Below are 17,963 nucleotides of genomic sequence, written 5' to 3'. Positions count from 1 at the left end.
CTCATTGAACTACTCTTTTGTTAAACATCATTACAGTAAGGGAATTGGTGAAGAAAAGTAGCTACAAAAGGGATTGGTTATATGAGGATCCTGATTTCCTAATTGGAGATTTGGTATTTCTACGGCTCATGAGATTGAATAGAATTCCAAATCTTTTGGTTAGCCTCCCTATCTCTCCATTCATTTGCCAATTATTGATTATCTACTATGTGCCAACCACAAGTCTTTATGATAGGGAATAAAATAGTGAACCTTGCCTTTAAGGGTCTAATTCTAATAGAGGGAAACAAAAATAAATAATAATGATAAGAAATAAGTAAATTAAGCAGTAAATCTGAGGATGAAAAGTACTTTGTAGCAAAAATAAATAGCAGGATAGGGGTAGGTTACAATTATGAGAAAATGACATTTAATAAAGAGGTAGAAGGTGATTGAGTGACTTATCAGCTCTACTGATACTTGGTGGGGAAGGGAAGTTTTCATAGCAGAAGGAACAGAAAATTCAAAGACCCAAAAGCAAAAGTGTTATTGGTGTATTCCAGATATAACTAAGGAGGCCAATGTGGCTAGAGGTGCCGAGGTCCGGCTGCAGCAAAATAACCGGGGGTGACGAGCAACTTGTGTAGATTGATACAGCAGGAGTAGGAGCCCTTTATTGTAGGACAGGAGCGGTATTTATACATTCCACACAGCTTATCTTAATTAACATAAACTAGATACAGCAATCAACCAATAAGGAATCTCCACACTTAATGGTTCGCTGGCGTTACTTCATAAAACACTCCCCCTGGCAAAATGCCAGGCACCATCCTGACTTGTTTACAGACTCTAACATAGAGGAAGAATAGCAGGAGAAGGGTTCAGAAAGGAAAGGGCCTCATGTGTTGGGCCTTATTGGGCAGGTAAGGGGTTATACCTTCAGAAAGAAGAGGAACTTTTGGGAATTTGGAGCAAAGCAATGATAAGATTAACTTCAGATCTAGAAGAATCACTTTGGCTGCTATGTGAGAACTGAGGGAAGGTGGGAAGCAGGAAGTCTACTTCAGTAATCCTGGTGAGAGATGATGACGAGGGTAGTTGTGGAGGGAGTGGTGAGTGGAAAGATTCTAAGGATATTTTGAAGAGGGAACCAAGAGGATTTCCTGATTAGATATGGGTTGTTAATGGAGGAGTCAAGGATGCCTCTGAGGATATTTGTGAAAAATCAAATGAAGGAAGGAGAGGTAAACCTAGAATGTAGTCTGTTGGAGGTATTTTCAGACCTGAATTTGTAGAACTGCTTAAGAAGCTTTGGGGAAATTCATATTCCCAAGCTCCATCTCTACAGATTCTAATTTAGTATATCTAAAGTAGGAATGGAACGTCTCCCCCTTCTCCTGTCCCCAGTTACTCTGGTTATTCTGATGCTATTAGTCAAGGACTTTCACTTGATTTGTAATAGGATGATAGTATCCCCACACAAGTTTCATGCTCATTGTATGGCCTTGTGGCTAAGGCTTTCCCCAAGAGTTACAGCAGTATTAAGCTGCCAAAAAAAAAAAAGAGATATATGCAACTATATTTGAATTCTGGGAGAAAACATATCCTGGATTTAGCAAAGTGGCTTCATTCCAGACTTTATCTCTCTCTCTCTCTCTTTTTTTTTTTTTTTTTTTTTTTTTTTTTGGCATTACTAAGACAGTTCATAGACGTCTGATGATGACAGAGCTTGGCCCTGAGATGATTTCCCTTTTCAAAATACTGATCCAAAAATCACTCTACTGCATTGTAATCTAATAATGATACATTGTAAATGAAAAGGAATCTTTCTGCAAAGTTTCTGAAGAGTTATACCAATTGAATAAAGCTATTACAATATACTACAATAGGTAGCATGAGTTTGTAGAAAGGGAAATTAATTAGTGATCTTCTAACTTGAAACGTTTTTATTGCTATTCATGGTAAGAAATATACATTATATTGTGACCAAATATGTAGCATTTGCATGGGTAGATGGATGGAGGATGGATAAATATTCCTACATGTTACAAGAAACAAAAGTTTCATAAAACAGTACTTTCGATTACTACATGTAGTGCATTCAGATATTTCCCACTAAATCTAATCTAATGTATTCTGTTTTATTTTTTAAGGCATGCTAGCCATATTTCATCAGACTGATTCCATGATACACAAATGGCCATAATATGACAAATAAGTCTCTAGGAGACATTCTTGCAGATGCAGCTCTCCCATTATTTTCCATTTGACCTGCGAGCTCACTTGTTACTAGATCTAGGTCATGGATTTTTCCTCATATTAAAATTTCATAAGTCTATCACTTGTATTATTTAAATGATATCAGAAAACTGTTGAAATTTTCAAATTGGGCAGGAAAATATATGTTATTTGATCAAGGAATGATTAGCAACTCAGCAAGTAAGATATATAAAACTGGAAGTAGAATCAAACCGTGTAATATGATGTATTAAGAACTATGTAATGTTATGAACGACCAATAAAAAAAAAAAAGAAAAGAAAACTAGGTGTTTTCTTTTGTGGTAGAGATATCTTCATGAAAGCCTTGAACATTGTGTTTTAGAGCATTTCCAAAGCAGATGAAGAAGGGAATGTAAGTGATGCTGTTAAAGTTATGAACTTTCTTAACTACAAAAGATCAGTTTCTATCCAAGTTACCTAAATCATTTCCCAGATACCATGATTATAACATGTGTTTTTCCAATTTGTATATTTACCCTTAAATAAATCATACAATATTGTATATTGTATAATAGCAGTTTTAATCCCAAATCTACTGCTGGATTTGGGGGCTGTTGGGATGATTTTTTAATGGGAAAACATTTTTTTGTAGAAATAATGGAGCTTACTTTCCCAATTTATAAATGATAATTTTGCCAGCTTCTCAGAATAACTGATAATTTTGGAATATTTAGTCAATATTTATCTTAGTTAAATTATAATAAGTAACACTGAATTTAAAACAAGTAAAGAATGCAAACAATGAGTTTCATCTAATGTAACTCAAGACTAATTTTCTCTCTCATTTAATGTGAAGCTTCAATTAATCTACTAGGAATTTTGTGCGTCTTGGTTACATGAAGAATATGTGAACAGAATACAAACATATCTAGAAGGACTTAACTTAGATTTAACTTAGTTTTCATAGGCAATGAAGTAATTATCCTTAAAGTTGTTCTAAGACTTGATACTTAAAAATTGTTCTTCAAAATCTTGAGTAATTTGCACAAAAGGGAGATGTCTTACATAGTATGTTTAGAAATCTGATCGGAGTGAAAATCCATAAAGGTGTCTTAGAGCATTCTATTCATGGAAAACATGAAGCATTGCTTTTTTGCCTGAGGGAGATACCACAGTGTATCATGTACCAAATACTATCATACAAGAGTTGGGAAAGTTATCTGCTGCTGCTTTTTAACCAGGGCAGGGATTCTGTCTTTCACATGCTTGAGAGAAGACTTAGTACTTTTCTGTAGAGCGATGTTAGAGATAAAAATAATTGCTATGAGTTCAGAGGAAAGAGATGTTTCGAATGGGTAATTGGAGGTTCTCGCAGAGAAAAGAGATCATAAGCAGAAATTTATTTACGGATGACTGATAGACTTTCAGAGAAAAGAGCTTGTCCAAGCAAACATGTGGAAGATAGAAAGCCCAGGGCATGTTTGAAGAATAGTATGAAGACTTAAGAAATGGGACCTCAGTCAGACATGTAATGTTAATTGTTCTCTTGAAACATTGCATTTACTCCCTGCAGGGCATACATGATTTGCAATTGTAGCAGGCACCATCTATTCCAGTGAATTGTTTTCTTCAGTCTTACTTGATTTAGACTTTATTGGAGCCATGTGTTGCTGGGATGAACTGGGCAAGAGTCTGATTCAGAAGAAATTAAATAAATATGCACTGAATGCCACATACTTACAACAGTGGCATGCCATCATTGCAAATTGTACTTATTGTGTGTTTCCAAATGTTTTTTTAAGAAAATATTAGCTTTTAAAAGGTGCATGCCTATATTTTCTACATAAAGTTGTGAATTTCATACTAGTAAAATTTTAAACATAAAACAAATGCTTTTTATTCCTATTTGTAGACACAGGGAACATGGAGGTACTGCACCTTTATGGAAGTGAGGAACAGAAGCAGCAGTGGCTGGAGCCTCTTCTTCGAGGGGACATTACCTCTGCCTTCTGTATGACAGGTAAAGGCAAATCTCCACTCTCCCCTGTGTCCTCAGTCATCCTGGAATTGTTATGGGTGAGTTGAAGAAGCATGGAATGTGGCTGTGTGTTTCAGTCAAATTTACCAATGGCCAGAAATGTGAATATGTTTGTTTTGAGCTTGCTTTTAAATTTTGCAGTTTTTAATATGCAGAATAAAATTATCCTCACCTTTGGGAGAACACTGGATGATATTTTTTGGCATCCTGCTTTAGCATTAGTAACAGAGTAAATCTAGTCTCATAACCTTTTAACTTTCATTTCTAAAATTGCTCTCTAATTTAAGATTTTTTTTGTCCTTATGTGTGAAATATTTGTCTTTGTGATAATTTTATATTGATACAAAGTACTCAATTCTCCTGTAAACCTAGAAAAATAGACATATGACTCAAATTATAATCATACAAGAAACTAAAACTAGGAAAATGTTAATAAAAATACTTTTTATACTGTTTATACATAGGAAACAATAATTAAGAAAACTTTAAAAGACAAAACATTGTTTCATGATTGAGTTAAACTGAATTTCAGTTGTCTATAATTAAGTACTTTCAATAAAGGCCAGATTTTATTGTTTTCTATAACTATTTGTAATAACAAAACTGATTTTCACCTAAATGAGTAAGAGGCATTTATTTAACACCCACAGAATGATATAGTGTTTACAATGCACTAACAGGGGGCTACAGAATATGTACAGTCCCTCTCTCAAAAATCTGAGTCTCAAGCTTTAGAAATAGAATACTTCATTCATTCAGGGTTTCCAATGCATATTTATTAAGTACCTACAATGTATAGGAGAGGGGAGGACCAGGGTGGAATTGGGGAAGAATGGAAAATGAAAGACACAAGGATGCTTCTGTTCTTCAGAGTTTGCATTCCCTTATCTAAGCCTCTTTTGCAAACTAATGATATCTGCCTGCCTGTAAATCCAATGTTTGTTTGTTTACAGAGCCTGATGTAGCTTCAAGTGATGCCACAAATATTGATTGTAGCATCGAGCGAGATGGAGATAGCTATATAATTAATGGCAAGAAATGGTGGAGCAGTGGTGAGTGTTCCGCATAATTTTTTCACTCAAAAGATTGGTCCTTTGTGTTATAATAATGCTATGACTCACAGATACTAATTTCATGATCAAAATTCTTTAAGTTCTGCCTTTGAAAGCATTTTCAAATTTAGAAATAGTAGATAGAGAAAAAGTAATTTATAAAAGATAATCTGTGCATGTTATTAAAAAAATTTATTATGGGAGTATAGCTCGGTGGTAGAACTCATGTGTAGTATGCACAAAGCCCTGGGCTCAATCCCTAGCACAAAAACCAATAATACTAATAAAAATTTATTATGGTACATATTTTTATTGCTTAAAAATACAAGTGTTTAAATGAAAAATGAGAAACTATACATTATAAAGAAACTTTATGCATATAGTTACTCAACTCTCAGACTCACATAAACAAATGAATTCTTTAGAAAGTTATAAAAATTGGAAGATAGATGACTATAATTTGAGGATTCTTCTAAAACCTACACAATAAACCAACATTTATTAGGATAACCAGGTATTACTAAAGAAAGTTGACATTATGGAAGCAAAACATGTGTTTTTAAGAATTTACCAGGAGTATATGAAAGGGCTAGACAATCTTATGAGTTATTTTGGTTGTTTTTGTTTGTTTCAGTTATTAATTGTTATTCTTGCTGGAATTTTATAAAATTACTTATAAGTTAAGAAACAACAACGACAAAAAAGATTGTTTTGCAACACAATTATTTAGGTACTAAAGTTATGTGAGGAAATTGTTCTTGTGTTAAAATTTAGATAAATAAAAATAATTACAAATGCCTTTTAAACATAAGCCTTTTTATTAATCAGTTTTAGATTTCCAAACTTCTAGTATAGTGTGTTTTTCTTTTTAAACCTTTTGTATTTTGAAATTATTAGAAATCTACAAGAAGTTACAAAGATAGTACAGAGTGATCTTGGGTAGCCTTCACCCATAGATGAACCCAATAATAATAATTATAGTAGAAAATCAAAATCAGGAAGTTGAAATTGTTACAATGCATATAGAAATCTTTTTCAATATATAACATTATAGATTTGTGTAACCAATAGTATAATCAAGATATAAAAACCATTCCATCACACAAGGATCTTCTTGTTAGTGCTTTGATTTATGCCTATTACTACTATTTCCTATATCATCAATTTTAATTTTCATATTTTGTGTATTTATTGTCTCCTTTTTGGCTTCTACCTCCACCATGACCCCAACTCCTTCTTTGTTATAAGTTGCAGCAACAGTGTTTGAGATATGAATTTCAGATTCCCTGCAATTTTTTTTTTATCAAAAGGAAAAGCATCATTCTTATGTATCCAAGCAAAAGGTAGAACAGTTTTACATTTAAATGGTAAAAGAACTGGTTGGCTCTGTAGGACCCTCAGAATCAAAAGGAATCTCCTCTACATTTTGTCTCTGTCTTCTCCAGGATCCATATTTCTTGGCAACTTTCATAATATAATTTTTAAAAGAGGCTCCCATAAAAACATATAGGATTGGGTTGAGGCAGCTGTGAAAGAGTGCGATGCTCTCTGTGATTTGGATGGCAACATCCATGCGTTTGCTCATGTCACAGTCAGTGATCAGAAAGAAGATGGTGTCGATGGCTTGGCATAACTTGACAATGTTATAGGGCAGCTGAGTTACAATGAAAACTAAGACAACTGTGAGCAGAACTTTGAGGGGTCGGGCTTTTTTAATGTTTGGCATCTTGATGAGAGTCCTTGCTGTTAGAGAGTAACATACTCCCATAATAAGAAAGGGAATGACAAATCCAATGCAGATTTCCAGTATTTGAATTGATGCTTTCATGTATTTTCCTAGGTGGTGGGGAAAGATGGTAATGCACCTCATGTTGTCATTTACTGTACAAAAAACCAGGTTGGGTATACTCAGCAAGATGGCAGCTGTCCAGACACAGAAACAAATGATCCAGCAAGGTTTTCCCACTCCTGATTGGCTGGGAGCCTTAGTTACTGCCCAATATCTATCTATGCTGATACAAGCCAGAAATTGCATTCCTGAGACAAAGTTTACTGTGTATAAGGCTGATGTTGCTTTACACATCATTTTCCCTAATATCCACCCATGAACTGCATTAACTGCCCAAAAAGGCAGAGTGAATAAGAGGAGTAGATCTGCCACAGCCAAATTCAGGATATATACATCTGTTTTGGTTCTCTGTTTCTTGTAATAGGCATAAATTGCCACAACTATGGAATTGCCTGCAAGTCCAAGGATGAAAGCTATTGCGAAAAAGGCAGGGAGGAAAACTTTTGCAAAATTTCTGACCTCCTCTTTTACACAGATCATTTCATACTGGCTGTAGTCATAAGTGCCATTCATCTCATTTTCCTCATAGTAGTAATCTGTTGACTGGTTCTGCTCCAAAGCCATGACTGCAATCTAGATGGCAAAAAGAACACAAGATACTAATTTTAATATTGCTTAAAAGGAAACAGCTTTTGACCAGCATGTATTCTATTCTTTCCTAGAGAATAGATTGTTGCTATAACATGTGAGCGTGAATCTGCCACCCTTTAAAAAGCTTTAATGGGAGCCACATTGGAGTATATCCCCCAAATTAGTTACCCATCCTTAATTTATGGGTCTGTGTGCAGGAACTGGGATTGACACTGGGATGAAAAACAATACCTTCAGAAATGTTCTTAATCATTAAATCTTAAAATAAAATTGAAGACTTTTATATAAATACAGTTTTTAAAACATGAAAATTTAAGTCAGATTTCAACATAAGAGAATAAAAAAGTTATGATTTTTACATATATAACAATCTTGTGATGTATATCTATGACAAATTTTAAGAAATAATAAATTCATTTCTCATTTTTATGTCATTTATAAATTGAAGATAGATAAATTATCTCAGCATCTGTGCTGAAGATTCATAGTTGGCTTTTATAAAACAAGACTCCTTTAGTCAACTTCCCTCCCAAACCAGTCACTACTTGCTTAAGGTATACTATTATTTGTTAGCACTATCATCCCTCCTATAGCCCCTAATCCTTTAGGCTATAAGCCTCAACAATCCTTGATTTCTCTCTTCATCCTTTATCTCCAAGCAGCCCACATGTTCTGGTTTTATCTTCCAATTTTGTCTTGAATCTGTCTCTTCCATCTAGTCCACACTTTTCCACACACCTGCATGATCTGAGCAATGTGACTCTCACCTGGCCTACTACAGTATCATCCTAGCTGGGATCCTGCTGGATACCTCCTCATCATCTTGTCAAAAACATTTTTCTGATTGTTATTTGAGTACTATATTTCTAAATTGCCAGTCTGCACTTCCCTGCTATCTTCTTTCCTGAAGGACACATTGCTTTCCCTCAAAGTCACATCCAAGCTTCCTAGCGTGATAAGCTCTCACTGTAATGTGGTGCCACTCCCAGCTCCATCCTCATGCTTCAATAGGAATATGCTGCTTTGCCAGCATTTGGTGAACATGCAACATGCTGCATCTCACGTCTGCATCATTGCTCATTCTAATCCTTTATCCAGCATTATTTCCCGCCCTTCCCTTAAGAGCCAGTTCCTACTCAATCAAATCAGATGTTACCGCCTCAGAAGACTTTCCTGATCTAAGACATACCTCCCAAAGAACTGATCCCACCCCAAGGAAAACATGTCCTGGACTGCCTTATCCCTTTAGGCTCTATGATTCCCAAAGTTGGACTTGTTTGATTTGTGATTGTAATTGAAGCCTTGTTAGTGTGCCTGGCACACACTGTAGCTGCTCAGTGAGTATTTGTCAGACTGAAGCTTTGCCGGCATGTTAAAGCTGTTACTCTATAATGGATAGAGGATATGCCAGGAATCTCCTGTTTCAACATGAAGCTGTTGTACTATGTTAGTTAATAATACTTGATAGTACTAAGATAAGCTCACACAGTATTCACAAATTTTAAAAATGCATTTTATACTTTCAATGTTTTTATTATAGTGCTTAGCATTCTTTTGCTTTTTCTTTAGGCTTCCTATCTTCTTTTGGTTATTTTTATCCTTTGAAGAATCCCAAGTAATTATATAGAAACAATAATAAAGATCATATTTCCAAAGCATTTTGCCAACCATGGTACATTTTCAAAAGAACAATCTGAAACTAGCTAACCCTTTTTGAATGAGTAGAGCAAAGTGAAGCTGGCCCCTGGGGAAAGATACCACATGGAAGAATTGTTTTCATTATGCAAAAACCAAGAACCAAAATTTAAAACTACTATTTTTATCACTAAGATTATTTGAAAAGTTCCAGTCTGGAAGACCACTGTGGTCTTTTTTTAATGAATTAATTATTAACATAACATGAACTTCGTTCTTCTCTTTTATCACAGAGTTCTTAAGCCTGATGATAAAGAATAATATATCCAAATAATATAAGATATTCAGGCAGGGCATTTTAAAGTAATGATTAATCTTATTAAAAAGGTGAGCAATAGGAATAGAAGTTATTTGTAGAAATTATCCTTATGGCAGACATATAGAAAGTCTTTAAATGTTTTGTAACTATTATAAGAACAAAAAACAGTGCTTGTAAAAGAAAGCAAAAGAAAATAGCACAGCAAAACCTATTTTATCATCAATGTTTTACATAGAACTACTGGTACTGAAAATATTTTTGCTATATTCATATTCTCATTTTAAGGTTAAAAGTATACAGTTTTAAGTAGTTCTTTTTGTTCATTTAAATATTAAACTGCTATGCATCTATCTAACCTTCCTCTACATAGGTAAAAATACAGAAACCTTGGACTTTAAAAAAATTATATCCAAGTTAGAATGAGAAAAGAAAGAATGAACCAACCTGTTTCAGCCAGCAAAGAGGAGCAGTCTTCAGTGCAGAGGATAAAAATCACAGGGTTTCTTTAACTCTGGCTACTTTTGTTTTCGTTTTTACACCCCGCCTTTATCTTGGATCTACGAAAGTTTCCTGAAATTTTAAACTCATGAGGACTTGGTCTTGTCTTTTATGTAAAACCATTCTATAAAGTCAAATCCAAGTTCTTAAATGTCCCAGAATACAAATTTGGAAGAATTCCATCTTGTTTCCAAAACTACAGACTCTTAAAGTTTCCACTTCGCTGAAGAGAACAAGAAAGTGCCTGCAGCTTAGCAACTGAATGCTAAAGCAGGAGATTCACCAGAAGCAGCAATCTTCTCCTTTTGGATGCATCTGGAGAAATACTCTCTGAAGTTATTTTGTTTAAGAAAGAAAACAAAAATGATTTTGACCCAGAAAAATTATCTTTTTGAAGACTAAATTATCAAAGACTAAATAATGAGTAATCATTATACACTTACAGTAGAATTTAGTACTTTTATGCCACATCATTGAGCATTTTATTTAATCTATAAGAGTCCTGGCTTCTCCTTACTCTTTCTTTCTCCATGCCCCAAAGTGCATCTTTCCCCAGACTTTAAACTGTCCTGCCTGCTTGTAACATTTTCCTTCAAAGACTAAAAAACTTCAAAATCCTTCTGTCTTAGGAGGCTGCTTATTTTTCCATACTTTCAAACAAATGAAAATTAAAGAAAGAAGAAAAGTATATGCAGATGTGGCCCTTTCTGGTCTATTTCAACTCAACTCTTCTCACATTTGCATGGCAGCTGCCTTATTTATTTTCTCATGCAAGGCCAGCCTCAGTCACCACCTGCAGAAGTTATTTTAGACCCCAGTCATTTTTTTCTTCAAGCCTTTAGTCTAGCCTGCTTGTTGAGTCACACAAAACCAGCTCATTGGGGCCTGCCTTCATCTTCCTTCACCTTCCCTTAATATACATCACAGGGGATAGCCAACTTCTCTTATTTTTGCATCACCCTGAAGAAATATCTGCATGCAGCTAAACTGGCTCACTACCTAGATTTGTGGCATTTGCTACTTTCCATGGTGTTAATATCCCACCTTGGTCAGTTTCGAACTACCAAAGTCACTAAAGAGATGGGCATAATTGGCACACTGAGCGGGCTCTAGCAGTTTTTCCAAGAGCAGCATCATTTCTTCCTGTGACTGGTCATTTTCTAATCTCTTGCTGCCTTCTAAAGGACACTGCTCTTAATGTTATCTATGCCTTGGCTAGACTATCTGGTCTTTCCCTTCTTTTACCCTGGCTGGAGGAAATGAACAAACAACCCTCCACTAAATTCTTACAGCAACCTACAAGATCCCAAAAGTCTGCCTTTCCCACCCCTCGTTGCCTCTTTGACCTCATTTCTTACCACTCACCGCTTTGCCTGCCACATCAGTATCCCTGCTGATTAGAACATACCAGGTAAGTCCTCATCATGGCTTTTGTGCTGGCTCTGCTGTCAGTTTGGAATGTGCTTTATCTTAATATTTACAATGCTCACTTCCTCGTCCCCTGCAAGTCTTTGTCCACTCACCACCTACTCACTGAGGCAGTCCCTGACTACTCTACTCAAAACACCCTTCCCCTTCTCCCAGTCTACTTCCTATATCATTTATCATGTTCTAGTGAACCATATCATTCATATTGTTTGCTTCCTACCATCCCTCACCCTGTGTTAGAATATAAGCTTCATCAGAACAGAAACTCTTATTTGCTTTATTCACCGAGATATTCTAGATACATAATAGGTGTTCAATAAATATTTTGGGTTAATAGCAGTCCTACTGTTCCTTTTGATTATTATCCCATTTTACTTGTCCTTGATGTTATACTTCTATAATGACTGATCAATACCGCAGCCTCCTTGGGTATCAATTATATAGTCTCTTCAACCCAGCTATAGATTTTGCAATCAGGAATTGTGGGTTTTTGCATATTCTGTTGCTCCTGCCTAGAGGAGCTCCCTGCTGCTCCATTTTAGATCTCAAATTTCTATTTAGAATTCAGATTCCAGTCTGACCACAACATTAAATAATCCAAGAAGCCTTCCATGACTCTTCCAGATTAGGTCAGATATAGCTGCTCTTATGCCTGTAGTACCATCTTACTCTGTTGTTAGTACTTATTAAAATTTCATGTCTTTTATAGGTGTTCTGTGCCCTGCTGCATTCTCAACATTTATCTTGGTATCTTACTTATGGTACGCACTGACCAAATAATAAATACGTACATCAATCAACCAATGTTTAAATAGTATCCTCCACAAATGTATAAGTTTAACACTTGAGCTGAAATTTTGATTTCACATCTTCAGTTTTATCCACTTATCATGCTATCTGAACACATTTTTAATATTCCATTATGCTGGGCTGAGGCTGTAGCTCAGTGACAGAGCACTTGCCTAGCATGTGTGAGGCACTGGGTTTGATCTTTAGCATCACATAAAAATAAACAAACAAAGGCATTCTGTCCATCTACAACTACAAAATTTTTTTTTAATATTCCATTATGCTATTAGAAACTCTTGATACTATTTTATAGATATTTGAAAGTATCTCTTCCTTTCCCTTGTTTTCCCCACCCAAGACAACCACATTTTCTTGTAAATTGCATTCCCATCTTGTAAATTAGTTATAATGTTATTAATCTTTACATCTTTTGTATTTGCACATCATTTTTGTGAACTCAAACACAATCCTAGGGGCATAAAGGATGTCAGGATTGAGCTGCAACTCTGGTATCATATAGTGAGTTGTGTAGATTGTAGTAAAACCAACCCACTGGCTTTTTCCTGTATTTTCCTATTCTTTGGAGAGAACTAGGAGAGTTGGTGGGAAGAAGAGAGATTTGACAAAATGTAAAAGGTACTCATGTAGCTTAGAAGATAAGGAAAGGCATCATTCACCTTAGATAGGTTTTCAAAGAACTTACTTAATGTTTCTTAATTGTTATTTTTTCCTATAACTTTCTTACAGTTTTATTATATCCCTAAGAACTGAGTCATTATGATTCCAATTTTCTATGAATGAAATATAAAAATGATCTCCTGCCTTGCCCCTGAAGAATGTCTCCCTACATCTATTTCGGCTCTCTTTTTTTGTGGTGTTATTTTGCTCAGTGATAGACATTTGGCTAAACAATATACTACATTATCACTGAGAATATCACTAATATTGGGAGATATACTAAGTATAGCCTTATGATTTCTCTGTAGTATCCTATTATATATTCAATTTATATTGTATGAGTTTCTTACATCATTTTTTGCTTGAGCAAAATGTGTTATTGCAAATTAACTATAAATGACAAATCAGTAACTTAATATTTTATTGTATAGATTATTATAATTTGCTTTACCATTTCCTATTATAGGACTTCTAGATTGTTTCCAGTGTGTTGTTAATCTAAATGATGTGGAGAGCATATTTGTGGATATTGTGTGGAAAGAATTTAAACCTAATCTCACTCTGGAATTTTAAGGAATGTAATAAATGCATATAATTATCCTCTTTTCCCCCTGTACCAAGGTAGTGTTCATACTATTTACACTGAATAATAATCCTGGAGTTCTTTCATATTTGTGCAAAGAAAGTTTGTTTATTATTCTTAGAAGAGTTCCATTATGTGGACATACCACAGTATATTTCAACAGTCTCCTACTCGCGGGCACTGTCTAATGCCTAGTTCAGTGCAAATATTAACAGTACCACTGCAATGAATAATCTGAATCTGCTGCTTCACATGCTTACAGGATAAATCATAAAAGTTGGAATGATGGGCTAAAGATTGACTCAGTCTAAAATTTTGAAGAATATTTCTAAATTGTACTTCATAGGAATTATTACTTTGGTCTCCCAACAATAATTTCCCTAAAATATGGCCTACAGAATATATTTTACCTTCTGCTTTCTAAATAACTCACAACAAATTCAGTACCCTTTACCATTCCCTTACCAGCCATGTGTGAAGCACTGGACAGTAAACAGCTGTTGAATATTAACTTTGCCAGTTAATAGGTAAATAGTATTCCATTAGTGCATTCTTCTGCATTTATTTAATTAATGATAAATTAATAATCTGTTTACATTTTATTTCCTCCTTTTGAAGATCTATTCTTTGTTAACCTGTACACTGATTTTCAGTTGTTATTTATATTCCAAGGATATAATATCATAGTATTAGCTATTATAAATATTTTTTCATAAATGTGAAATATTTTTCCTTTTTTGATTTTTTTATAACCAAAGGTAAATTTATTTTTTCACATTTTTATTGATGCATTATACTTATACATACTCATGAAATTTATTGTTACACACTCATGATGCACACAATATAACAATATAACAATATAATTCTCTAGCACTTCCTCTCTTCCTCTCCATCTTCCTTGATCCAGTTCCTCTATTGATTTCCCTTTGATTTTTAGGAGACCCACCCCCAACTTTGTTTTCATTTTTCTTCTATAGCTTCTACATATGAGAAAAAACATATGACCCTTAATCTTCTGAGTTTGACTTATTTTTCTAAACATGATGGTCTCTAGTTCCATCCATATTCCTCCAAATGACGTAATTTCATTTTTCTTTATGGCTGATATATGTGTACATATATTACATTTTCTTTATCCATTCATCCATTGATAGACACCTAAGCTGGTTCCATAGTTTGATTATTATGAATTGTGCTGCTATAAAGATGGATATGCATATATCACTGCAGTAAGATTACTTTAATTCTTCGGGGTAAATACTGAGAAGTGGTATAGTTGGGTCATATGGTGGTTCCATGCCTCATCTTTTGAAGAGCCTCCATGTTGATTTCTAGGGTGATTGTACTAATTAACAGTCTCACCAACAGTGGAAAAGCTTCCTGTTTCCCCACAGTATAATCCTTTCCAGCATTTATAATTATTTGTATTCTTGATGACTGCCATTCTGACTGGTATGAGATAAAATCTCAATGTAGTTTTTATTTGCACTTCCCTAATTGCTAATGATGTTGAACATTTTTTCTTGTATTTGTTGGCCATTTGTATTTCTTCTTTTGAGAAGTGTCTGTTTAATTCATTTGCCCATTTATTAATTTTATTTGTTGAAAAGTTTTTGAACTCTTTATGTATTCTAGATGTTTTTTCTAGTTCTGTGAAGAATGTCATTTGTATTTTGATGGGGATTATATATTCCTTTTTGGTAGTATGGCCATTTTAACAGTATTAGTTCTGCCTTTCCAGGAACATGGGAGGTCTTTCCATCTTCTGGGGTCTTTCAAATTTCTTTCCTTAATGATCAAATCATTTTTATTTTAGAGCTCTTTCACCTCCTTGGTTAAATTTATTCCTAGGTTGTATTTTGTTGTTGTTTGAGGCTATTGTGTATGGAATTATTTTTCCTGATTTCTTTTTCAGCAAATTAATTTTTGTTATATAGGAAAACTATTGATTTTTATATGTTGATTTTATAACCTTCTACTTTTCCAAATGTGTTTATTATTAGCTCTAACAGTCTTTTGGTAGAGGTTTTTTTTTTTTTCTTGGATCTTCTAGATATAGAATTATATCATCTGCAAACAGTGATAATTTGTCTTCCTTTCCTTTTTTACCTCTTTTATTTCCTTCTTGCCTAATAGCCCTGGCTAGACTTTCTAGCACTGAATTAAATAGGAGTGATAAGAATGGACATCCTTGACTTGTGCCAGATTTTAAAGGAAATGCTTTCAGATTTTCCCCATTTGCTATGAGGTTGGCTTTGGGTTTTTCATATGTAGCCTTTATGTTGTTGAGGGAGGTTCCTTCTATCCCTAGTTTCTTCAGTGTTTTTATCATGAATGGGTGCTAAATTTTGTCAAAGGCCTTCTGTACATCTGTTGAGATTACTGAGTGATTTTTGTCCTTAATTCTGTTAATGTGATAAATTTTATTTATTGATCTTTATATATTAAATCATCCTTGCATCTCTGGGCTAAAACCAACTTGATCCTGGTATATAATCTTTTACATATGTTTTTGAATATAATTTACTAATACTGTATTCTTTCTCATCTACGTTCATAAGGGATATTGGTTTGTAGTTTTCTTTCCTTGATGTGTCCTGGTTTTGATATGAGTGTGATACTGGCTTCATAGAGTGAATGGAAGTGTTCTATTCCTTTCTACTTCATGGAATAATTTGAGGAGAATTGGCATTTGTTCTTTTTTAAAGGTTTGGTAGAATTCAGCTGAAAATCCATCTGGTCCTGGGCTTTTCTTTGTTGAAAGGCTTTTTACTACTGCTTGTATATCATTACAAGCCATTGGTCTGTTTAGATTTTCTTTCCTTTTTTTTTTTTAAATTTTATTTATCCAGGGTTCTTCATGTGCTGTGCACTCTTAGCCCAGCCAAGGCCCAAAGGATGTCATCACCCACATTTCTTTCTTTCATGCGGTGCTAGGGACCAAACCCAGGATCTTGTGACTATCTTTCCATTTCTTCTTGGGCTTTGTACTGATAGCAAGATCAAAGGCTGAGGGTTGTTAACCCTTTCCTTTTTTAGTGTTGCTCACCAAGATGACAGTTGGAATGCCTAAAACTGAAGCTGGTTCAAATTATTCTCAGCTTCTCTGAGAAGGAATGGAATGGGAAGTACTGTCAGTTGGAGTTTTGTCTATATAGATTCAGATGGATGCACTCCCAGGTTTGGGCTGCTTTGGACTTTTATGAGTCGAGTTCCAGCAGGTGAGGCTTAGGTCTAATTAGGCCTTTGCTGAGTGGCTTCTGCTCTGGAAAGATTAGATCAATACACCCCTAGGGTCTGGCAGTTGCTGATCTCTGCTGAGAATCTAGATCTAGAAGCCTCCCAAGGATTCCACTTGGGGAGCAGGGAAGCCAATCCTTCACCCCTCTGCTGCCCATAAACACACTTTTTCCAGGCTCCCCAGCTTAGTTCTTAAGTGTGTTCACACTGTTCAGATTCACAACCCACTTCAGCTGGTCAGGTGAGCCGCCAGACTCAAAGTAGGAAGGAGTTAGGCTCTCCTTTGGTTTTCCGACTTGAACCCCCCCTGGGTAAAATACTCTGTGCCTGTTTCACTCCAGTTCTTCTAAGTATGTCCTAGGCTACATGGAAGGAGCTTTCCAGGACAGTGTAGCTGTGTTTGCTCAGATCTTCTGGCTCCCACAGCAGTAGCTGCAGTGTGGCCACTCCCACCTCAACTCTCCACAGTTTCCAGTTGGGAAACCCAAGGCACTTTTCAAGCACCAGTGCAGCCTCTGGATGGCTAAGGGCAGCCCACTTTTCTGATCTCAGGTTTTTCCATACAAAATCTGTCTGTTGTGTTCTGAACCAGTACTGCTACCACAGCTGCCACTACCAGCTTGGCTCCAACACAGTCTTTCTTCTTTGTTCAAAGTATCCAAATTTCTGAGTCTCTAATGTCAGATCAGGCGGGGGAGGCTTTATTGAGATATCACTCCAGGGCGGAACTCGATCAGACCCACAGAGAGGACAGGGGAAGGGTCTGAGGAGAAACCTCGTGGAAGCTCGACCGGACTGGACTTTTATGGGGCTTACAGCAGGAAGGGAAGGGCTTGGGACAGGAAAAGGTGTTTCTAGGGTCCCTTGCCCCCTTGAAGTTGATCAGGGGAGTTGGCTGAACTCCAGGATTGACCAGGGGGTCCTGCTGATTGACAGGCTTTAGTCAGGAGATCTGGCTGATTGACAGGCATTTCCACCGGGCATCTGATTGATGTTCTTTTCCGACTCGGGCTGCTTTGTTCTAAGTTGCCACTAAGTCACCACCTAGTCGCCTCCACCTA

The 17,963-nt window shown here is 35.5% G+C and overlaps 2 protein-coding genes across 2 annotated transcripts in view; one reads left to right on the top strand and one right to left on the bottom strand.

Moving 5' to 3' along the window:
• Acad11 (acyl-CoA dehydrogenase family member 11) overlaps nt 1–17,963 on the top strand; it is an 81,683-nt gene that overhangs the window by 34,289 nt on the left and 29,431 nt on the right. Inside the window, exons 12-13 of the mRNA XM_026383735.2 lie at nt 4,112–4,219; nt 5,191–5,289. Coding sequence (XP_026239520.2) covers nt 4,112–4,219; nt 5,191–5,289 — 207 coding nt within the window. The remainder of the gene's footprint in view (nt 1–4,111; nt 4,220–5,190; nt 5,290–17,963) is intronic.
• Ackr4 (atypical chemokine receptor 4) lies at nt 6,211–10,171 on the bottom strand. Its single transcript, XM_026383740.1, has 2 exons — nt 10,128–10,171; nt 6,211–7,711 (listed from the first exon to the last, which is right to left on the bottom strand). The coding sequence occupies exon 2, from the start codon at nt 7,700–7,702 to the stop codon at nt 6,650–6,652; it is 1,053 nt and encodes a 350-aa protein (XP_026239525.1). The 5' UTR covers nt 7,703–7,711; nt 10,128–10,171; the 3' UTR covers nt 6,211–6,649.

Source organism: Urocitellus parryii, chromosome 2 (assembly GCF_045843805.1).
Source record: "Urocitellus parryii isolate mUroPar1 chromosome 2, mUroPar1.hap1, whole genome shotgun sequence".
NCBI lineage: Eukaryota > Metazoa > Chordata > Mammalia > Rodentia > Sciuridae > Urocitellus > Urocitellus parryii.
The sequence above is the reverse complement of the archived record's forward strand: the minus strand, read 5'-3'. Positions and strand labels throughout refer to the sequence as shown.

Excerpts from the sequence above, each read along its gene's own strand:
- Ackr4 (XM_026383740.1), bottom strand. The coding sequence starts at position 7,702 with ATGGCTTTGGAGCAGAACCAGTCAACAGATTACTACTATGAGGAAAAT.